A 24627-nucleotide genomic window follows, 5' to 3' on the forward strand; every position below is an offset into this window, starting at 1 on the left:
AAGGTCGAAACGAGCTTTAGGAACAAAATTGAGAAAAAGATGGCACTCTTCGATGTTCATGAGACTTTCCGGTCTCTTTTGATCGAATAATGTTCCGTTAACACATTCCGTTTTTCCCCGACGTTTTCTCGCTCCTCTTCCCGAAACAGCCAAAGGCGTGCGGGCGGCAACGAGCTTCATTAAACAAGCCGGCAACTTTTGTCTACTTTTTGAAGGGAGTAACAAACGGATCGCTGATGGGCAAACTTGTAATCCCAACAATCAACAAGCGTATACGCCATCGCGGAAATCGCAGGAATGCTTTTTATCCGAGAGAGGAAAAAAAGAAAGAATAAAAGAGACGAAATTTTCGACGAAAGATGTCGGAAATCAGGATTTTCGTAATAATTATAATGGCGCGCGATGAAACGCTCGCGCGGAAACGATAAGCCGCTAGGGAATGCGTTTCGAGAAAATTATATGAACAGCGAGCTATAATCCCGAGATTGTAATGCAGTAGTTCGCAGGGAGTAAAACTCCAAGTGCGAGCCTTTGAAATGGAAACCGCATCGTGAGCTGCACGTTCCTCGTTTAAGAAGTTAAACACGCATTCCACGGTAAATTGCAATTCTCTCTCTTCGATCATGTTGAATTCGACAGCAATAAATATTTGGCCGTAAATAGCTCAATTAAGTAACAATATGTTACGCAAATTTGTATAATAATAAATTATTATCGTAAAAATATATTAATGAATTTTATAAACAGGCTGCTTAAAAATTATAATTTAAGAAAAACGTATTTAATACTTTAGCGATTGTTATAGCAATTTCGATATAATTTAGACATTTAGAAAAACAATACTGGAGAAATATGATAGAATTGATAATAAAATTACGCATCTAACATAAATAAATGTTAATTTCTATGCTATTCTAAGCTGCATGCTTTATAATTATATGATACGTGCAACATTATTCAATTGTACGTAACGTTTAATCTCTCCTAAAAGCCCGCTATTAATTTTCACTGTTCACCTTTCTATATATATTACCCGTTTCTAATCAATTACACGTAGACATTCTTATATATCATTCGCCATTTATATAACAAGAGAGAGAGTTTTATCTCGCTGCGATCGATAACGGAGAAAAACGAATGTTCGATAATACATTTCCAATTTGATAACGCACGAATTGCCGTGACGCGTATCAAGCCATCGTTGAATTAGTTAATTGATTATTAAATCGAATTTAAAACAGATCGTGTGTAAAAATAGCCACAAAAAACTGCAGAAAAACGATTCGAGAATGCTCGCGCACGGGATCTTTTTCATCAGAACCGGCGTTGTGTGCATTGTTCCGGAAATGGAAGAGCAATTCTATGCATAATGCGCAAGTATAACTTTGCTAAAGCGCTCATAGCCAATTTACGCATTTCGACGTATCCGATATCGACGATGTCATGCGCACGGCCCGTAAACGTTGCGCCAACACTCGCGTGTCGGGAAGCTCGCGATTGATCGCCTCGCATCCTGCGAAAATCGTGTTCGTCAACGAATTCATCACCGAGCGCGAGAAAAAAATATTGCTGTTTAAAACTAGAAAAGAAAAAGATGGAGAGGAGAGAAAAAGAGAAAGAGATACGAAACGAATCGTGCGATCATAATTGTAAATTAGTTTAGATTTTAGATTAATTGATTGCGGTAAAATTGTGTGCGCGCATGTGTGTGATAGTTATAAATATTTTATTATATAATATATACTAATATTAATCTAATGACTGATCTAGTACACTTGGCACATATTGTTAATTTAGAATTTTCAAACGCGCGCGAATTATTATGAAACTCGAGGCTCTTGTAAAGGCGCGGATTTAATAGCTAATCCGTCGGAAACGCGGGAAAAGAGACGATAGAATAAACTTGGGAATAAATTGGCGAGAATACCCTAAAATCGATTCACGGCCATTATTATCCCATCTGGAATTTGATTGCGAGATCGTCCCATCCTCGCGTATGTTTTTACTTTAAGATTTCACTTGCGCGCGGATTTAGTCACCCACTCACCGACCCACCTACTCCGCAGAGGAGCTGTCTTAAGAATGCCCGCGATCCATATATCAACTCGACCACTCGGATGCGACGGGTTATTTTAAAAAGGCACATAGGTGCATACCTACACACGGGGCTAAGCGGACTCGCTGCTTGACCTTTGTCATCCACGAGCAGAAATCTTTGCCATTCGCGCGTGCGGCTATTCGTAGATTAATTTAGCCGCTCTTTAAGCTAACCGCAAAATTATCCGTGAATTGCGGAACTGTCTTGTTTTACAACGCTGTACATCCGGAAATTTTTCGAGAGTGCACTAGCGCACGCTAGATTAATGTCGATAATATAGAATTTATTTATCAAAGTATCTGAACGTTTTTCCTAAAGGTATAAGATTCTCGTCGGGGATTTCAGAGAAATAAAACGCAACTTTAGTTTGTTGTCGGGCGATATAAGAGACTTAAAAATATTGGCATAAAGTTGAATGACTATAAGAGGTACAATCCCCGCGATTAGACCTCGCAATTGAATTTCGCCGATAAAATCGTCCACTCCCGACGATTGTATAAGCGCCCGCGATATCTATACCCACCTTGCAATGTATAACTCCGTCGCGCGCTGAACAATAAAAGTACTTAAATCAGTTCGTCGAAACTTCACGGCGCGGAGGTAAAAATTGAACGGTTATATGCATTTAGAGTACGTCCTCGGAAGAAACTTCGCCTACTTAATACGCGCATAAACTTATCTCGAATGGACTTCGTCTGTACGTCGAGCGAGCCAGTGTGCTTATTTATCCGCGCGTAAGCTTCCTTAATACAAATTGCATTTTCGCGTAGAAATTCTCGATCGCGGAATATTTTGTGCAGCGAGTAGTAATTCGTCGACTGTTTGCACAATAAAAAGTTAACTAAATAAATGGAGCATAATTTGTTCAAGAGTTCACGGTGGCTGAAATATCTTTCCGTTAATCGACATTAAGATACATTCATTAAAATATCGGTACGTTGTCGGGGTCGCCGACCGTTTTGCGAACCGACGGTACACGTGTGGTCTACACACGTACCAGCACGGGAGGATTATATTGGGCTTCTGCTGGTCACCCCGTCGATTCAATAAGTGATAAATATGACCGCCACTCGGCACGTAACCCACACGTAATATCCTCTCCGCGACGCCAGTATATACCGGTTTATATCATAATTTTCTCATCTTTTTAAGATGGCTGCTCGGGTGGAATCAGGTCATAATAAGATTTTTGCTCGAGCGAAAGGATACTACTACGGATCTCTCTATATACCGTCAATGGCTCCTGCAAAACGAGAATGAGGATGAAAGGGGGGAGAGCGGATGAGAGATGAGCTTTATTAATGTCACCGAGCGAGCGCTTTGCCGAGTGTAATATACGGAAGTACAGTCGTCTGTAAACAATTTTGTCATTTTTCCACGTGCGTAAGACTGAACGCGACGCGACTAATGAACGAGCACGTTAACGATATTAATTCCGACGAATAAAAGCCTTATTATTCGTGCCCTATATAGAAAAAGGAAGAAATATCGCTAACAAAATCAAGATGATATGGAATAATATAATACAATTTGCGTATATATTATACAACATGTACATGTATTATAACAGAGAATATTTTTCTTTCTATTGTTTTTAATATCTTATCTTTTAAAATAAAATAAACATGCGCGACACATAATTTTCATCACTCGAATCCTCTCTTTTCGATTAATTTCAAACTTTGTTAGTGAACTTTGAATCATAAATAACAAAAATAATCGAGAACAACTGTGTTTGTATTTAATTATTTCTTCAAATGCTCTCCTCTCTAAAATGATAAACGCACGACGATTTAATCCATAAATAAATTATGAGTAACCATTTGTATGTGTTATCAATTCTCTCTCTCTCTCTCTCTCTCTCTCTCTCTCTCTCTCTCTCTCTCTCTCTCTCTCTCTCCCTCTCTCTCTCCTAATAATTAATAATTGAATATTAAATCTGTACTTGTATCGCTTTTGTGATAATTAATTTTCGACCATTTTTGTTACACATTATTTGTACAATATTTGCTTATTTATATAATATTGTTTTACTATATATATATATTACATATAATATATCACCTTTATTTATTATATATTATTCTATTTTATATATATTTTACATGTATGTATATCTTTATATATTTTTTTGCACTAATATAACGTTAATATTAGTTTAATTGTTTTAAAAGGCATAAAAGTTAAATGTGTTGATTATTATATTATTTCTTAAGACAACTTGAGCTTACCAAACGATGCGCAACAGCGGAGTTTTAAAACTGCATTGCAAACTATACGTTGAACCTGTAAAATACAAATAAATCCAAATTATATTACGTTCAAGATAATCAATATTTGCAAGGAAAACTATTACACGAATCGAATTATTTGCCTTTTTTGGGAATATATATATTTAGTAAAATTATTAAATATAATTAAAATCCCGAAATAATAATTTCCAAAAAAATGTTAAACAAAACTATTATATAAATTCCAAATACGAAATTAGATAATTTTGGAGAGAAATCTCCTGCCTAAACAAAATTTTTCATAAACGTTACATTCTCTCTTTTGTTTAAGTTATCTAAATAAATCATCGGTGAAAAATCACCGCGTTAATCGTGAATACGCAAGAATAAACGTTCAATACCGCAAACATAAATCAAATAACATGATATAATATATGCGTACATAATAAATTTTACTCACCCTGTGGTTGCTCCGCCGTCGCCCGATGCCTCCTAGGCCCTCTTCCTCCTCTCAGGTTAGGTTAGGTTAGGTTAGGTCGCATTTGCACACTCACTCGCGGAAACGCGAATTAATTATCCCGTGCGAATTACACTCGAATTATTATCAGGCAATACGACTCTCGCACGGCACTCCCGACGAATAATCCCGTTAATCGCGCGCAACGTACATACACTTTGAGGAAGGTCAGGCGTCGAGCAGATCGCGCATGAATAACACGCAATCTACTCGACGCCCGTGGCGAATTGACGGAGCGGAAGATTCTCGGACGATCGGGGCGTTCTAACGGGGATGAAAACGCGAAATTTATGTCACGCTTTCGACAAACACATTAATTACAAATACGCTTGCTAATTGAACGCGTCGCGACGCCGCTGGGCTCGGGAATCGATCCGCTTCGTGATCACGCTTCGCGTTCCGCCAAGGTCTGAAGTCTGAGCCGGAGCCGGCCGAGAGAGATTCGAACGTCGACAACTTCACACCGACGCGACGCGACGCGACGCGACGCCGCCGCGCGAAGGCACCACGCGAGTCGAGTCGGCAGCCAGTTCGAAGCGCGAACGAACCGTTTGAAAAAACTTAACACTCGCGATGTTAGTCGAGCGCGCGCGAATAAATCCGCGAGAGACACAAATGCGATTAAACACGTCGATACATCGTTCCGTTACTCGAGTTGCACGATCCGCTATTTCATTACGTACTACGTATGTACTACGTCACGTAGTCGCGCGCGCGGCCAACGACTCACGCAGGTACCTAATTGACGTACGCGGCGCGAGAGGGACGCGCAGATCATTCCCGAGTCGACGAGGCGCGAGGTGCGCGACGATCCCGCGAGAAACGGTCGTCGGTAAGTTGGTTCCTTCCGCTCCTCCCCTCGCCGCGATTCCCGCGGATGAACCGCGCGAGACACTCCACCGCGCGACGATTCGACCCAGAGCCACGAAAGTCTCTGCAGCGAGTCGTCCAAATGACGGGAATCGGGCGGGAGTTGCGTGATGGGCGAGCAACGCGACGCGAGACGGTTAGTGTTATTGGAGAACGATTCATATCTTTCTGAGACTCGCGGCACTAATCGCGGCACTAATCGCGGCGTAGGCACATATTTCGCGGCGTAGGAACACTGCACGGGGAGCGAATCGCTCTGCTACGTGCCGCTTCGAGCGTCGGGAGGGGAATAGGGGAATCTGGCTGGGGAATGGAAATATGAAGATGGAGAATGGACAGCGCGGCGCGCGGGGGTTGCGTGACGCGGCGTACGGCGGGGCGGCACACCAACGCAAAACCGAGCGCCGCGCCCCGCGGCCGCCCCGCTATAGTAATACTTCCGTAGTGCACAACGCGGAAATAACGTTACGCTGCATATTTTGTGCCTTAGATTTCGACGGACCATCGTCGGAGTAATGTATCTCCGCATCGTCTTGTGCTTCGGTTTGGTGGACTCGTCAGCGTCGCTTTAAACGAACGCCGACTTGTGAAAGAGCTCTTGTTGGATTTCAGGTAAGTATTTCCAATACTTTCAAAATCTCGCTTGCGATCGAGCGCATTAATTTAATAGATGTCGAAGACGATAAATTCGCGAAGCGAAGAACACAAATGTGCGACGATAGTCTCATCGAGATTAATTGGAAGAGTATGTAGTATTAATAATAAACGGTGTGCATAAAAAAAAGTACTTTAGAAAAGAGAAGGCAAATTTTTATATGTACGTTTATATTTATTGTGTATATAATTCAGAGTTTACTATTAGAGTTTGATTAGAGAAGAAGTTCCAGAAATAATTAGTTAGCATCATGTTTATTTATTTTAAAAAGAAAAATTTATTTATTTCAAAAGAAAGAGCGGCATAGTTTATTTAGAAAATATATGTAATGTGATATACAGTGTCCAATAAATTGTACGATACTTTAATAATGTATATTGGAGAGAAAATTCTAAATAAAAAAACGTGATTTTATTAAATCAAAAAAATTCAATTGTTGCGAAAGATTTATCTTATTCTCTTATGTATTAAATTCATACAAATTTTATTTTTTTAAATAGAAAATAGAGAAAAAAACAGTAATAATAATAAATTAATTTTCGCAATTTTTTTTTATAGAAACATAAATTTTAATTTTTAAGAAAATGTTACAATATTTTCTAAGTAAAGTAATTAAGAAAATATTGTATAATTTATTTCATGTAATATTTAAACTTATTGTTAGTTATCATCTAATCGATATCAATAAGAGATCAGTAAGAATTTATTTAATTATTTTAAAAAAAGTGCGTAGTTTCTCTTTTGAAATTATATGTAATGTGATATACAGAGTGTCCAATATAATTGTAGGATATATTAATAATATATATTCTGGAAATAATTAAGGTGGTCCTTTCGCGGACCCAGCTAGTCAAGTAACAGTCCGTCATGAGGTAATTGAAAATAAACATTACACAGCATTCCAATAATAATATAACATGATTTTACACCCACGATTTAATCGTATTTAATTGTTTACTAATTAAAAAAATATCACAACAGTAGTGCGGTTGGACTCGATTTAGGTTAGGTCAGGCATGACGGTACGAGTAAAGCAATACGCGCGTGGATCCACTATTTATTTAACCTCATATATCAGAGCGCAAAACATTCGGCAAGCCCTTATTTTCAAGGTATGTACGAAATCCGGAAACTTCAGGGAATATTTTAAGACATGAATAATGTATTCGTCTGATCGCTAAGTACATGTATTGTTCGTTGAAAACCTCGGCCGTGGCGATTTGCATCGTTCTATCTTTCTCGTTCGTTAGATGTAAACAAGGATAGAATGACAATGGCACGCTCCGCGAGCGCACATTTAGAATGACTTATTTCTTTGTAAAGTGTCGGTAACCTCACTTGATTTTTCGTACACATGTCTCTTATTACTGTATATTTAACATATATCAACGTTAGGTACTTATCTAATGCTTGTTCTCACGAAAGGACCACCGATAAATTCAAAATAAAAAAACGAGGTTTTAATGATTCAAGAAAATTAAATTGCTACGAAAAATTTATCTTATCTTTTTAATGTATTAAACTCGCACAAAAATTTATTTCTTTTGAAATAGAAAATATTGGGGAGGAAAAAACTGTAAAATATAATAATAAAATAATTTTCGCAAATTTTTTTTCGATAAAAATAGAAATAGATATACTTCAACTTTTATGAAAAACATAATTTTTTCTAAGTAAAGTAATTAACAACAGATTAAATAATTTATTTTGCATAAGATTTAAACTTAACTATAGGTATCAACTGAATACCCAGTATTTAAACGTATAAGAAAATAAAAAATCAGCTAAGCGGTGCAAATTTATATCATCTATAAAATCTATTGCTGATGATGATAGATCGACTCGTGTACCTAAATATAATTATGGATTTAAGAGTTTAACTACGTGATATTATCCTTAATTATTTAGAACTCAAAAACTGTGGCGATAACTTTCTGAACATGATCGTTAAGATTTGCAATTAATAATTGCGAAATTTTATCGCATTTCTTGACTTAGAATTTTTTATTTTAATTCCAAAAGAATATGATGTGTGTTAAAATATTGTTGACACACAGTGGTTAGACATTCTATATATAGAATATGGATAATAATAGATGATGTATTTAACCCTTAAAGCGCACATGGGGTGTAGGATACCCCACTTCAAACTTTGTGCTTTGATAAGTCCCATTAAAATGTCTTTTTCAATAATTTTTTAAACAATGTTAATTTTAAGAAATCGCTATAACTTTTGTTTATTCTTAAAATACATGACTTTAACTTCATTCAGAAATTTTTATGCAATAAAATAGTCAATAGCGTTGTTACAGTACATACTTAAAGACACTGGGGTATCTCATACCCCCAGTGCGCTTTACGTAATTTTTCGGAGGTGTGCGCTTTAAGGGTTAATATATGTGAGCGAGAGTATAATGCATAGCGTTATCTACGGAAGAGCGTTTCATATGGAGTAATTGTATCCATTTTCTACCAATTTTACGGCAACGCTTGCACGGCGAAATATAATTTCCGCACAGTCGTAACAGATGTTTTATTCACGTCAAGAATAAAACAATTATTTGAGATGAGATTCTCCTCGTTAGTCGGGCTATGTTTTGCCGAAACGTCAGTAGGTAAATTTGGACAAATTTGCTCGGAGCGTCGCTCCCGTAGGAAATAAGATCATTCCGCTCTCTCTCGGTGGATGGAAAACGGGGACAAGGGAAAGGGAGTAAGGAGGAGCTCCCGACGATAAATTAAATTCGCTTTTAAAGAGCACCACTTTTTTGCTGGAAACGCTCATTAGTGCTGATTGTGAGGCAGCTCGTTCACGTTCTGCGGGCGCATTCTACACACGTCGCTATGCAGTTTTGCCAATAGCGATGCGGTCTCGTCTCGAAAACCGACGAAAATCAATCCGCGTCTCGATCTCACGTAACAAACGAACTAAATTAAACGAGCGAGGATCGTATTTACCACAGCCGAACGCTTTAGATATATTTTTCGTATAGTAACAAATGATATCTCGATAAGATAACGAGATAAATTGGAGCGAATAAATTGCGTAATACTCGAATAACCGCGAAAATCAACGGGGGTAACACAACGCAATTAATTTTTCCAATGCATAATTATCGGCGGTGGCTGTTACCACCTCTTTTACGAGCGTGTCGGACGCGTGTTTATCTAATTACCTCGATTGCAGCCTTATTGTATCGCTGACGGTAGGGCTAATTAAGTCAATCAACGCAATCGAAGGACTGAATGCGAATCGATAAACGCGTAATTATACCGTTTCTGATGACGATCGCGCACGGTAAAAAAAATACAGATTCGAGCCTAGCCTACGACCAGACTAAAACGACTGGGAGGGATGTTGCTGATCATGAATCGCGGGGTGCACTGGCTGGGCAGTATAATTATCGTGTAAACCACGTCGCGAGCGCATAATGCGCTCTCGTATTATTGCCGCTCATTGTGAATTACCCGCGCGCGCGAACTCTGCCACTCTCGTGTATACTCTTGTATGGACGATGATAATGATGCGAACAACGCGGCAAGCGGAGAAAGACGGACGGTACTGTCGGTTGGAAATAGGGAAATAGTTTCGACGCTCGTTGAATGAATCGGACCGCGAATCACTAAGCGAGCAATTTATGCGTCGGCGTTATCGGCCGGACGAGGGAGAAACACCTGTTCGTTAACTCATTCGACGACAGAGACGACGACGACGACGACGACGACGACGACGACGACGACGGCGACGACGGCGACGACGACGACGACGACGACGACGACGACGACGACAGTGCGGCGACGATGACGACGACAACGACAGAGTGTTCGCTTTCCAAGGCAAACCGCCCACGATTTACCATTCATCTGGAAATTAGTCCTGTCTGTCGTAGACACCGGGACGTCTATCGACAGACCGCACGCGCGACTCGAATAATTCGTCCCTCTGCAATTGAGCGCCATGGAGTGATATTTATAGTCGTGTTAGCTATGTTTATATACAAATCTAAGGGTAGAGAAAATCATTGATCTTACTCTCTTTCGGATTCTCTTGAATCCGCGCGCTCGAGAATACGGGCGCCTTCCAAATAGTCCAAATATAGTCGACCAAGCAGTTAGTCACGGTTGTAAGTGCCCAAGTTAACAGCGTGGCTGCTCGACTTCGCGCATTTCGAGATTTATGCGTTTAAAGACGTACACGTGGAAGATCTACGCATTTAGATGAGACGCTCGCAGCAAAATCTTGTGGAAACATAGTCTGAGGAATCTCTCCACGGTTCTTCTAATCTCAACGAATGCCTCATATCAAATTATGATACGTAATGCTTCGCATAATTTACGCGTTCAACTCAACGGCGAACGGCATAAGGCACCGCAAAGCCGTCTACTGTCCCTCTCTTTCTCACGGTGCCCCGAGGAGATCTCATGGTGAAATGCCGCGAGTAAATTTACTACGCCCCATATTAGACACGAGCGTGATACAAACTCCCGGGAACAGCCCGCGAGAATTTCCAACAATTTCGCTCACGCTCACGAACGCTTGCGATCGCGCGAAACTCCTTTGCATTAATTCCCATTAAAACGGATTAACGCGCATCCTAATCGCTTAATTGTTCATAAATAACTGCATATGAGCGATATGTCACAAAAACGGTACAGGCCCGATTTTGAAATATCATGAATGTTGGCAAAGCTCAAATATAACTATAGCACGATATGAGCATTACTTTCAAAACAATTCTATGCACACGTGTTTAAAACATCCGAGAGAGAGATTTATATACATCTATAATAACGATTAGCTGCAGAAATTCAGTGTGTCATTCAGATTGTAGTATTAGGGTATCGAATATTTTACAATTATACGTATAACAGAGAGATAAAGATGGCTAAGTTTATTAAATTGCTAATAACGGGTAAAAGTAATTAATATCTCGATTTCTGTCCAAAATATATTTTAAATACAGTTTATTTTTTCTACCAGCTTTTTCCAAAATAGAGCAAGCTTGAATTTTTAACCGTGAAAATATTGCAAATTACTTACGATTTATGACCTTTTTAAGAGAGCTAAAATAATTTTTTTCAGAAACATCACGCGCGACAAAGCGTAAATGTGTACGAATAATAAATTCAATACACATTTACGAATTCACGAAGTTAATATTTATGAAATATTAAAATACATAAAATGCTCTATATGTGTACTTCAATTTGTGCAAAGATCTTAAAAATGTCGAACGTTCAAATTCACTATCATCCCACATCATTTATTTATAAATTTACAAAGTTAATATTTATAAAATATTAAAAAACATAAAATACTCTGTGCCCCAAAAATGTCGAACGTTCAAATTCAGTATCATCCCGCATATTGTTCTGTCATTTATACGTAGGTGACAATGTCCTCCAAATTCACAAAGCGATCCACATGAAATTCACGCATCTACACGGTTCTCTCTCTCTCTCTCTCTCTCTCTCTCTCTCTCTCTCTCTCTCTCTCATCGTGAATATGTGGAAATTGCCCTCTTACCTTGCAATGGGTGCAGTTGTGGATGACGGAGTACGGCTGGGCGCAATCGTAGCGCTGCAGTACCTCCTCGAATTCGCAATGCAGCCTCGCGGCCAGGGCATCAACTTGCAACAGCTTGTCCAAGACATTATTGCACTCATCGTTGCCTTCTAGCACATTCTCTAGCACGCCGAGCGGACCGCCCGGCGCCAGGGCGTTGAACACCGCGTGCTCGCAGCAGTGCCGTAGACGCAGCCGACGCAGCAGATCGGTATTCCTCGTTTTCTTATTCTTTTGACAGATGATGTTCTTGTGCGATTCCTCGAGATATAAAAGGCACTGTTCCTTCTCCTCCTTCTTTTCAGCGGTGCTATATTTATCACCATGTCGACTGCCGCTATCGCCTCCGTCCTCGACCCCCCTATTTATTTCCATATTGTAGGTCTTCATTATCCCGGAAGCGTTTTCACATGGATTCAGGCAGTACTCGGGTATTTCCCGTGCTCCACAGCTACCCTGAAGATCGGTCGGCGCTGGTCCCGCCAGATCGCAAGCCGACAGCCAGGGATTTATCATGTTCACCTCCCAAGTGTATTCGTTGTAGGGGTGCCGCTGCTCGGAATTCTCTTGATCCGACTGTTCCTGTTGCTCCTCCTTCTTCTGTTGCTGCTGCTGCTGTTGCTGGTGATGACGATGACGCTCGCTATCGGTATTGTGATCGGTATCGCTACCCTGAACGTATTGTTGCGAATGCTGGTATTGGTGCTCGATGACTGTCGACGACGAGAACAACGATGGGTCTGGCGGTGTGGCATTACCTCGGTGCGCGGGATTCTTGGCGTGCGCGAAGGTCGGGTTCTGCGCGAAAGTCGAGGCGAGGTGACCTGAGGGACTGCTCGAGCACAGGAGGGGCCACGCCAGAAGATACAACACGAACAGCAGCAGCCTGTAATAGCTTCTGCGTATACTCGGCTTGTCTCCCGTTCCTCTTGCTTTTTCTCCTTCGCCTCTTCCTTTTCTCCTAGTGATTGGCTTTTGGAACCAGGCAGTGTTATCGGTACGTCTCTTCTCGCTACATCTTTCTCCCTTTCTTCGTCCTTGCCCGTCGAACACCTCGTCCATTGTCGGGTACCCGCAACCATAGTCATCGACGCGTTCGCGATCCTTCTTCCCGTCAAACGAAGAGGATTGCGATGCCCACTGATCACTCTTAAATACACCACGATTACTCGCATCCATCTCGGTGCGGATGTAGTCCTCGCGAGGCGCGTTCTCGTTCGCGTTTTCATGTTCGTATTCGTCACGCGGATTATTCGAAACACTAACACGCGCGTTGTCATCGTTTTCATCTTCCTCGTATTCGTCACGGGTCTCCTCGGACCCACCGTGGGTTCTCTTACGCTCGCAATGCGCTTGTCCCTCGTTGTCATCGTCGTCGTCACCGTCGTTTTCTTTATCGTCGTCGTCGTCTCTGTCATCGTTATAGGCAGTGTAAGCATGCACGTCGACGAAAGAAACGGCCGAGGTAGCCACATCGGGCCCTTCCTCGGAGATCGCTCCGCTCCCTCGTCTTCTTCGTGACCTTTTTCTTGCTCTTCGAGCAAATCGCGGGGCCCGTCGTCGTCGCGGCGACGAACGATCAGCGCGAAGAATGCGTGTCCGCGCGCGCAACGCGTCGCTATCATTATCATCCTCGTCCTCGTGATCGTCCTCTTGGCGATCACGTGTGCGCGCGCGCACCTCGCCGCGCGAAGCGGAATCGCGAGAGATGCGAAAGGCAGTGGCAGTTCCGGCTGTCTCGTCGGGTCCGTGCCCAACCTCACAGTGTCGGGCTTCGTGATGGTGTTGCGCGGCGGATACGCCACCGTCGTCGACGACGCGATCGCGAATCGACTTGGGGAACGGCCTGGACGACGCGTACGAACGACACGCTGCGCGGTCAGACCGTACGCACTCCACGAACGAGATCGATGACAACGACGACGACGACGATAACCAGAGCTGCTGCTCCTTCTCCTCCTTCTGCTTCCTTCTCTTCCCCTCTCTCCATTTTTTCGACGTAGGTGGTCCCGTGAGTCCGAACGGGTCGAGCCGCATGGGCGCGACGGGATAATCGGGGACGCTAACGTCCCCGACGTCCTGCCGTCGTCGTCGCGCTCCTCCTCGTCGACGTTCCTCGGCGCGCACGTTCGTAGCCGTACGACGCGACGTGCTTCGCCTGCTTCCAGCAAAACCGACCGATCTTCTCGCTGCCGCTGCCTCCTTTCCCTCGGTATCGCGCACGCCGGTTGATGACAAAAAAGATGACTCGCGATGGACTCGTTGCGTAGATGATCCGTGTCGCAGCCGGGCTGCTGCAGGAGGCCCCGCATCGCTGCCACCAAATCTGAGGCCCGCCTCTCGGCACGCGCTCTGTTCCCCGACACTCGACTCTTCGTGCTCCCGGAACGCCGTACGCGGAGCGACTTGTGACGCTGCTGCTGGTGCTACAGCTGCTACCGTTATTTCCGGTACGTCTGCTGTGACACGACGCCAGCAACGCTGCGCAACGTGACCGTTCAGGCGATTCCGCTTCCGAATGTTTCCTCGAAGATATATCGGAGATATTCTTCCGCCACTCGATAACTCGCGCCAGATTTTCCTCACTCTCCCTCTCCACTGTGCAGCGATACACGTCAACGCCTTCCTGGACGGGTGATCGAACCTCGACGTATCTTCGCTTTCGACCGGAACGCTCTTCCCTCGTTTCCGTTTCTCTTCTCGTTTGCGTCTCTCGTCGTCGCGGTAACGGGCAAACTCGCGCCACGATAACCCGCGTCGTCGTCCACCCCGTCGCTCTGTCGGCGAGCGACCACTCGCCGGGATGTCCCCGCTGTTCGATGATGTCAGCCCCGCTCGTGCGTATCCCGGACCAGTCGCCCAGGTGCCTGCCTGAGCGGTCCGGGTTGGCGGGGCCCTTAGAAGTTCCCCTGGACCAGCGTACCACGGCCGACCGAGACGGCGGCGACTGCAATAGTCGCGGCTGCTGCGGTGGTGGCGACGACGACGGCAATACCGGCAAGGAGCTCTCTCGACGGCGACAGCAACAACGGCAACGCAACGCGTTCGTAATAATCCACCACCTCCGCTTTCGTTTCTTCCTCCTGCCGCGCCACCTGCACCTCTTGCACCACCTCGTGTCTCTCGTCGGCTTGGCGATGCCTTCTCTCCCTGATGCTGCTGCTGCTGCTGCTGCTGCTGCTGCTGGTGGTGCTGTTGCTGTCCCCGCTGTGCCAGGTGTTGTGCACCACTTCCGAGTGAGCGCGACGACGCCGGCGGCGGCGGCAGTTCTCGACGCGCGCGACGACGTTGCGTGTATCGAGGACAACCTGATGCGAAAGCACCTGAACAACACCCGTTTCGTCGTCGTCGTAGTCCCCCTGCCGAGACTCGCGAGCTCCCAGTGCGGGGCACCGAGGTTCATGCTGCATCCTGAACGCCCGGCTACGTACCCTCCTCCTCCTTCTTCTCTTTCTCCTCTTCCTCCTTCTCCTTGCACCCTTTGCTGCTGCCTGTCGTTGCCGATGATCACGGCCGGTGGTGGCACGACAATACGCACCACCACGACGATAACGACGACGACGACGACGACGACGACGACGACGACGACGACGACGACGACGACGACGACGACGACGACGACGACGACGACGACGACGACGACGACGACGACGGCGGCGGCGGCGGCGGCGGCGATAGCGGTGACGATGACGCGGACGACAGCGGCAATCTGTTCAGAAATCGCCGCACCCGAGATCTCATGGACGCATCCCGAGGTCACTGCGTGTCGGTAACCGATCAACCAACCCGACCCGAACGTCACTAATACAGAGATACAAAGAAGGCGCACTCACTCGAATCGCGTCGGAATCGCGACGACAGGAGATGAACACACGGCGATTCGAACTCGACACAGCAACATTGATGTCACAGTGATTCTTCAGCGGTGATTCCTGGGCGAGAGAGGGAGAAAGAGTGAAGGTTATGGCGTTTCACCACTCAAACCACACCATCGCCACCGCCACTCTCGCGTTCGCCTATATACCCAGAAGACGGGATGACCAAATTAATTACGCGTACAGAGGATTCACGCGCAAAACCGGAGGGCGCACTTTTTCTCTCTCTCTTTTTCTCTCACGGTTCTCGATTACGTTTCCGAAAGAGGGCGAGAAAGACGACGATGACGAAATATCACGGCGATGACGATGAGTATGGGCAGACACCAGCGGGTATCTCGCGGTCGCGACGAAGAAGGAACGTACGAAAGGGCATTATTAGGATTAGGACATCGTCGTCATAGCGAGGATTGCCGCGACGCTGGAGGTACGCGCTGGAGGCCGCTCCGTGCTGGCGGTGGTGCTCGGGACCCTGCTGCTGCTGCTGCTGCTGGCACCACCGTCGTCGCATCGGCGCATTGTCACCCCCGTGTGTGCAGCCTTGTCGCGGCGCTCTTCTGCGCCCGACGATTCCACTCTTGGATCTCGGCGGTGGACGGCGGCACGCGCCACCGAAGAATAACGCTTCGCTCGGACGGATCCTCGTCGAAAACCTCGTAACGTGGTGACGACGATGATGATAAAATCGGAATTAACATCCACTCGTCGCGTAGCGGGAAAAATTCTTCTTGTTCTCGGTGAACTTTGGGATCTATCCTACGCTCTGCTTACGACGTTGTCTTTATTAATTCTATTTTTCCGATAGGTTCTCTTTGGAGTATCGTTACCTACTTAGGAGATTATCTCGTTTTTCTTTTCTTTTTCTCGCATCTTTTTAACGCGCTTGTAATACCAATATGCACACGTGCGACAATCTAGCACATGCACGGGGAAGGGAAAGGCGATGTTCTATGTATGTCGCGTAAGCACGTTCCTCCTCATCAGCGCGATCGTTGTCGGAATTACTGATCTATATTGGTAATTGATACATTTGTTATATAACATTTGCCTCTCTCTCTTTCTCTGGGATGCAATACCATTGCTTTGCGCGGGGGGGGGGGCAATCCTCCGTTATATAGCTATTTATTCTCCACTCCACTCGCTTGATGCGCTTCGACGATCGTAATCCACGATCGCAAATATCGGGTACGTCGATCGCGGACGGACGTTCGCGAGGGGAGGAGGCGAGCGAATGAAGATGAGAGAAAAGAGACGGGTAGGGGGTGTTGTTCGCGCGACACGAACGACGGCTTCGAAAGAGTTACGGCGAATCCACTTTGTTCGCGCCCCCCCGAACGGGGAAGGGTTAGACCCGCGGCGGGTGCGTCGGGTTGCGCGGCGACACGACGCGGATCCGATGTATCCGGATGTTACACCGGGGTGAAAGTAGGTGTGCTCTCTTCTTTATATCTCTATCTCGGCTCTAAAAGACGGCAAAGGCGACGGAGGTGGCGGAGACGGCGGTGACGATAACGGCGGCGACGGCGACGACGGTCGTACGTCGGAACGGGCCCGGCGACGTAGAAAGGGACGACAGGGAGCACAGTGGGCGAGCGCACCAGACTAATAGTAGGACACACACACACACAACATGTACACACCACTCTTCACTCGCTCGTTCGCTCGCTTGCCCGCTCGCGCGGTCAAACGCGCGCGCGCGCGTTTTGACACGACGTACGAAGAAGAAGAGGAAAGAAGAAACACCGCGGAAGCGCGATCCGCGCCGACACTAGGCACTGCGCGCTAGCTCGTTATCGGCTAGCTCCTGTACTACACGGACGTACCCGAGGATCCCTCTTGGAGAGACTCGTCGCAAAACTTCGGGGGAGAGCGCCCTCTCTCTCGCACGGATCGTGTCCCTCCGTGTCGCGCTGTTTAGCGCGCGCGCGCATCACGCACCCTTTCGCCGTCCACCCCTTCTTCCATCACGCTCCCTTCTCCGTTCTTTTGCCAACCCCCGTCAACCCCCGGTTCCCACTCTTTGTGTCCTCTACTCTGCCTCCCGTTTTCCATCCGCGTCTCTTTTCCGCCGGTCTATCCGCTTTGGCTACCTTTCTTCCTCTCGCGCTCGCGCTGCGCGCTCATCCTTCTTTCTCTCTCTCTCTCTCTCTCTCTCTCTCTCTCTCTCTCTCTCTCTCTCTCTCTCTCTCTCCCTTCGAAACCCCATCGACCCCTTCTATCGAGAACTTGCATCCGCTCTTTCTTTCTCTTTCCCTATCACCCTTGTTCCCGCGGGAAGAGATTTGTAGGGCGGATTCTTTCTCCTCGCGGAAGTCGCGCCGCACCTACGTCCTCGTTCTCGCGCCCCGTGGCAACGCGATTCCCTTTTCTCGACGGGATCACCGACAACGTTAATGGGACACGTTCTCCAACGAACGTCCGATCTCCCGATCTTCATGATCGTCGTTGCAATATGCAGCATCCAATGTATCTGGATTTCTGTGTCTCGTGCCCGTGAATGTTAATGACGACAACGTGATGGGCGTCATCGAGCGCAAGCCGCCATCTTCGTTCTCGCGCCGCTCCCCGTCCGGGGACGGCGGCTTCGAGCGTTTCCATCCTCCCATGCGATCGTTCCCCGTCGCGTCCCCATACCCTGCATCTCTCATCAACCCTTCATCCATACACGCGATCCTTCTCGCTCATCCCCTTTCGCTCGCCTCTTTCTCTCCCCTTCGCCCCCTTCTCTCTTCCTTCTCTTACGATCTCCGTCTCTCTCACACCTCGAGCCGCATTAACCATTCCTCTCCCTTCCTGTCCATGTCGCTCCCTCCCCTCTGTTTTCTTCTTTCAGCCACCGCCTACCCCTGACGCATACGGCGCTACACACACGGTTTCCGACTTTGCTACCTTCCCCCCTCGTTTTCTCTGATCCCCGAGTTTCATCCCCGCGGAGAGCTCTCCGCCAGCCTACTCCGTTTTCTTCTCTCTAACTTCATCGTCGTCCCTCTTCCTTCTCATCCTTCTTATTCTTCTCGTCGCCGCTACCCTGCTGATTCGCTCACCACCCGCCCTTCCACCCTTCTCAATACCGACGAACGAGGCGCTCGCCGAAAAAAAAGAGAGAAGCGGAGCCGGCCCAAGTACGATCCTCGGCTCTCTTGCGCGCGTGGCGCAGTATGGATTTGTGCTCGTTCCGAGATTCGAGCGACCATCCGAACGACCCGAATATATCGACGGTGGCGGCGGCGGCGGCGGCGGCGGCCACGGCCGCGCGCCGCGGCGCGCGTTATATACGCTTCGACTTCGATCGGCGTCGAGGTCGAGAGGCCGAGCCGAACCCGAGAGGGCGAGAAAAAAAGGGAGGAACAGAGAGAGGGAGAGAGATAGAGAGGGGGGGAGATAGAGAAAGAGAGCCCGCGAGAGATCGGACCGCGCACGGTCTGAGCTGACTTCGCAATCGTCTGGTCTCGGCTTCCGATTATGAGGAACGATGGATGCACCATCATTCTTCGTGGGGCTCTCGAACAGTAGAGACCACCCTCTTATTCTAGGAAACGTTAGACTCGAGAAGATTCTTGCGGAGATAGCGCGTATACACGATAACGCTTATCGGTGAAAGAACATCGCCGATTCAACGATTCTAAATTGAAATACGCGGTTTATAAAGAAATTCGCGATACTTAACTGTTATAGAATTAAAGGGAAAAAATACAGAAAGAAAGAGAGAGATTAAAATAAAGTAGCTATTAGAGCAAGAATGGTTAATTCCTCATACTCATATGTATATTTTACATGTACATCTCATTATAATTATATATTTTTTATAATATTGGATAGCCACGTGGAAAAGAAGTATGATAATAATAATATTAAAATGAAAAAGAAGATATCCTCAAAATAGCAGAAGTATTCTCCTTTCTATTAATAGTATTATGGAAGTTTTATTTATAAAGTGCTTTGTGTAGCTTCTAACAATTTTTCAGGCTTGTAGTTTTCTTGTTACTTCACGCGTAAAATGATGTGTGTGATAAGTACCTTGCTCATCATATATCGGCGCAATTTTTTTTTACAAACATTCATTATCTAATTCGTCTTTTTTTCTTCGTCACTTTTTTATAAAAAACGTATATTTTTACAATTAGACTATCTCATCATATAAAATATATTATAATTTTTAATAAGAGAAATAGGATCGTAACGATATACAATCAATTAGAATCAAAAGCCATGCGATCCAAGCTTAGGTCTTTGACAGCCTTATATTAGTTTCTGTATACATATATGTCTATATATATACATATAATTTTTCCAACAAACTGCGCGCCGATTATCTGCAAAAATTTCTTTACAGTTTTCAGATAATTAAATCGAGTTGATTTAATTTCGGGGAGGGAAGGGTTTTTAATTCTAACAATTATTGTGTTTTGAGTCCGACAAATGATCGGCGCGCAGTTTGTTGGAAAAATTATATGTATATATATAGACATATATGTATACAGAAACTAATATAAGGCTCTGTCAAAGACCTAAGCTTGGATCGCATGGCTTTTGATTCTAATTGATTATAAGTTTTATTTACGATCATGTATCTGTTGAAGAATTCAATTGAAACTAATTTTGAAATTTGATACAATTCGACCAATATATCTTAAAAGTCAATATGATATTCGTAATGTCATTTGTAATCACTATTTAACTAAAGAACACTTAGATGAAATTTGTCCTAAGACATAGTCTAAGTTCTATTTCCCGTGAGGGAAATTTAATCAATTCTTGAGAGAGCATTGTACGTATTCGTATTAATAGTCTTTAAATCATGTATGCACAGAGTATTAAATTGGAAGTAATTGCATATTGTTTAAATGTTATCCGGAGATATTTTTGAGAGCATGATTTTCACTCACGTGAAAAAAGTCTGTCTTGTGATTTAAAAATAGATTTTTGACATTTTTCCCCTCTGATCCAAAGAAATATTTAATAACCCCCATTATGTTATTTCAGTTTCCTGATGTAATATTACATGACAATTTTTTGTAATGCATATTGATCCATATGTAAAACGAATTTACGGAAATTATTAAATTAATTTAATATTATTATTTTTTTCTCCAATTTTTAAATATTTTATAAGCATTGAAATTATCTAATTTTAATAGATAAGTAAGATTAAGTTACATGAACTTTTTAATTTATTAAAATCTTGATACACAACACTTGATTTACTAAAATTACACAGTTTTACTTTTCTCAGATAAAAATATTAAAAAAAAGCAATAATTGAATGAAATTATTGTTTTACATAACGCTAACAAATCTGTAAAATCAAACGTAAAATTTGCGATAATAGTCCGTTTATTAAAATGTAAGGAACGGAATATATTATTCAGCGGTATAGGTATTTTACGATATTTCTGAGACATTGTGTAAAATTGGTATTGTGTTTACTAGCAGCGAGACGGTTGGCACGCGGCGACAGTATTTGTTTTTTCGTAGAGTATATACGCGCCGTATGTACGCCGCGTCGTAAACCGCGCCACGTTTGTAGAAAGATCACCGTGCTATCATTCCCCTCCCGACACTCGAAGCGACAGGTAGCAGAGCGAATTGCTCCGTGTGAGGCGTTACTGTGCCGCGAAATGTGTCGCGATAAGTATCACGACGATCCGATACCATAGGTATTAGAAATATGAATCGTTCTCTATTAATTGTCGGATTATCCGTCTATACGCTACTGATTGACTTACTCCTTGCGAACGTACCGAGATGCTATATGTATTCGTTCGTCGCAAAGCGGGTCTTTCGCGTGGTTTATCCATAAAGATTGGAGCGAGGGGAAAATCAGAGCACTAGATTAACGTTCCGGTTTAACGTCGCGATTTAACGACGATTTATCTAACGATGATTATCTTTTGAAGGATAATTAAACTTGAATGCGTCGCGCTTTTGCATCAAAAGCGCGGAATAATACGCGAATCGACGAATTGCGCGATTTGTATGATGGAATGCGCGGATCAAGTGATTTAAGTAACGGAATGCAGTGATGTGTTGACCGTTTAATTGCACTTGTATCTCGTGGAATTTATGCGCTCGAATTGTGTAGCAAGCGTGTCTCGAGTGCATTTTCAGATGATTCGTTCAATTTAGTTGGTTACTGAATCGACTCACGTTGTATCTGCGCGGAGTCGATATGAATATCGTTGATGCTCGAATCTCTCGATGAATTTATATTTAGATAATGGAAGAATGCCATAACAATACATCGCTTCATTTCGGGAGTGTTTAATAAGGCATCGCATCATTTTACTAATTTTATTTGTTACTACCGTTTTTAGCTGTAAGAAATATATTTTTTACTTGCGACAATTAATTCGCTCTCAATCGCGTTACCGTGTGAGTGCTGAGTCGTGATCGAGTGTGCAGCGAAGGAAATTGGATGATGAGGAAAAGGAGGCATCAGGTTTATTGGCAGGGCATCATATCGATGAGTTTTTTTTCCATTAACTTAAGATGAAATAATAGATCTATGAAAAATTAGAAAAATTTGCACTTTTCCTCATAGAGGAAGCTTTAACTTTCGCAGATTTAGAGATATCGATCTATTTCTAATTTTATTATATTTTTCAGTCTTTTTTTTCTACCCCTATATTTCATATATAATTCTTTTAAATTCGGTTGATTAGACTTAGCTTTATACGCGATCAAAATTTCCGAAATTTCAAACGTCTGTAACTTCAGAACTAATTAACCAAATCTTAATTAATTATATATGAAATAGGGGTAGAAAAAACTGAAAAATTAAATAGAATTAGATATAGATCGCTATCTCAAATATTGAGAAAACTATAGGATAAAACACACTTTTCTATATATAAAAAAAAAAGAAAAATTCCAATAAAATCTCCAAAAAATCCGTACATACACACATACATACATACTTCCGGACATTTTTTACTAATACAATTTTTTGACATTTTAGAACATTCTAAACCTATTTCCATCAAAATCTCGAAAAAAAAATTTTTCACCATCACCTTTTTCTATGAGGAAACAATATATCATGATTAGATATAACATTTCCCAGATTTATTGCCTTGAAATAGATGGGCTAGGACAAATTATTATAAATGTTTAACCCTGGAATAGATGTAATCGCTCGTCGATTTATTGTGCATATAAAAATGCACGTAGTTCATAGGAAAGAACTTACAATTAGAACTTATAAAAGAATTTATTGATGAATTATTGCCGGATCCCTTAATGCATATTTTAATGTTACTTGCATAATAATTACAAGGGGCACAAACAATTTGAAATGTACATAAATTTGCTTCTATAGAAATAAATAAAAATACACGTAAAAAATATAATTCTTATATATTAGCTAAGATATGATTGGTGAAAAATGAAATTAGTAACACCGGTGATTATTGTAAAAAAGGATTATGTTCAAATTTGATAAAGGTAATTTTTTTTTTGCATTTTTTGCCAAGCTGCACTATGCACAGACAAAACTTTTAAAAATTAAAATTAATAGAATATTATGAGGATATAACATATTAATTCTAATATTAATATATTGTAATTGAATACATTTTTTTAGTTTAGTGCTTTGATAAATAATACAAAATAATAAAAGAAAGAAATAAAATAAAACTGTAAATAAGTAAACTGTTGAATATTTTTAAAATATAACATTTTTATTTAATTTTATTTCCTTCATGTGATATTTATTTTATGGATAAAAATCGGAGTAAAATATTTATTTTACTGCAGTATTCACTTACAAAATAATTAATTATATTATCTATAGAGTAGAAAAAAAGTATTTAATTTTGAAGTATTTAAATATGTTAGTTTATTTTCTCTTCCTTTTTTCCCCCAAATATCGTTTAATTAAAGTCTAATTTTGTAAGGGGCTTGCGTCTCTATTTTCCCCCCCCATCAGGGTTAAATATTATATAAATTGGTGCAAATGAAAGAAATATAGAAATCTTTTTAATATGTTTAATTTAGAAACACTTATAAAAAAAAGAAAATAATATTTTAGCATTACGCAATATATCTTAAATAATTGAATAAGAAGTTCAATGCGCGTAACAATTATTTAATCAAATCGTTTATTTATATATATTTCAGAAAATAAGGAAAGAAGCATTATCGTATCGAGGGAATCCAAGCTGACGAACAGAGATAGCTTGAGACGAAGCTTAAGAGGAGAAGGAGGCCTAGGAGAGGCGTCGGACGCCGGCGGAACAACTTTGCGGTAAATATTATTTTTAATTTTGTGTAAAAATAATATTTTTTTCTGTTTATTCTTGCCATTTTATTTTACTATAATTCAGAAATAATAATTACAAATGTAGAAGTAATTTTAAATTATTTTTTAAAAGTTTATTCTTGTAAAGATCTTTTTCGGAGAATGAATAGTTATTTATATATAAATATCTAATTGAATAATGAATAGAAATTTCGATGCGCGTAAAAATAATATTTTGAAATATTGGTTTTCTTGAATGCTATTTTAATATGAATTTTATATTTGTATGTTACAGAATCTACGTAGCTATACGTGGCAGATACAAGCTCCGCTGCTGCGCATCGGGGTCGGTGAGTGATGAATAATTTATTTATTTATTGAAGTAACGGAGAGATGTGTGGCAACTTATTAAATATATACATATATATATCTAGATGCATGTATGTAATTTTATAATAATATAAAGATGTTGCAGATTAGTATATATAGGTAAAGCATTCCATATATTTGTTGCCTCGAAATAGATAAGTTAGAAGCAGATTAGGGGGGATAACTTTAATCCTAGATCCTCTTTAT

At 42.6% G+C, this 24627-nt stretch overlaps 2 protein-coding genes across 4 annotated transcripts in view; one reads left to right on the plus strand and one right to left on the minus strand.

The window, feature by feature from the left end:
- Positions 1 to 13974, minus strand: part of Mid1 (calcium-permeable channel component Mid1) — a 64564-nt gene extending 50590 nt beyond the window's left edge. The window contains exon 1 of the mRNA XM_077414375.1: positions 11899 to 13974. Within this exon, the coding sequence (XP_077270501.1) occupies positions 11899 to 13974 (2076 nt within the window). The remainder of the gene's footprint in view (positions 1 to 11898) is intronic.
- The window catches only part of LOC143901837 (uncharacterized), a 107206-nt gene continuing 88162 nt past the window's right edge, over positions 5584 to 24627 (plus strand). For 2 of the 3 annotated variants that reach the window (XM_077414465.1, XM_077414455.1), the window contains exons 1-3: positions 17174 to 17237; positions 23931 to 24057; positions 24347 to 24401. In XM_077414465.1, the coding sequence (XP_077270591.1) occupies positions 17219 to 17237; positions 23931 to 24057; positions 24347 to 24401 (201 nt within the window). In that variant the 5' untranslated portion in view covers positions 17174 to 17218. Of the gene's footprint in view, positions 5853 to 6206; positions 6329 to 17173; positions 17238 to 23930; positions 24058 to 24346; positions 24402 to 24627 lie in introns of those variants that run through there. The other variant, XM_077414446.1, reaches the window with a different exon arrangement.

The sequence above is a fragment of the Temnothorax americanus genome, unplaced genomic scaffold (assembly GCF_048541705.1).
Source record: "Temnothorax americanus isolate GAGA-0224 unplaced genomic scaffold, ASM4854170v1 Scaffold10, whole genome shotgun sequence".
NCBI lineage: Eukaryota > Metazoa > Arthropoda > Insecta > Hymenoptera > Formicidae > Temnothorax > Temnothorax americanus.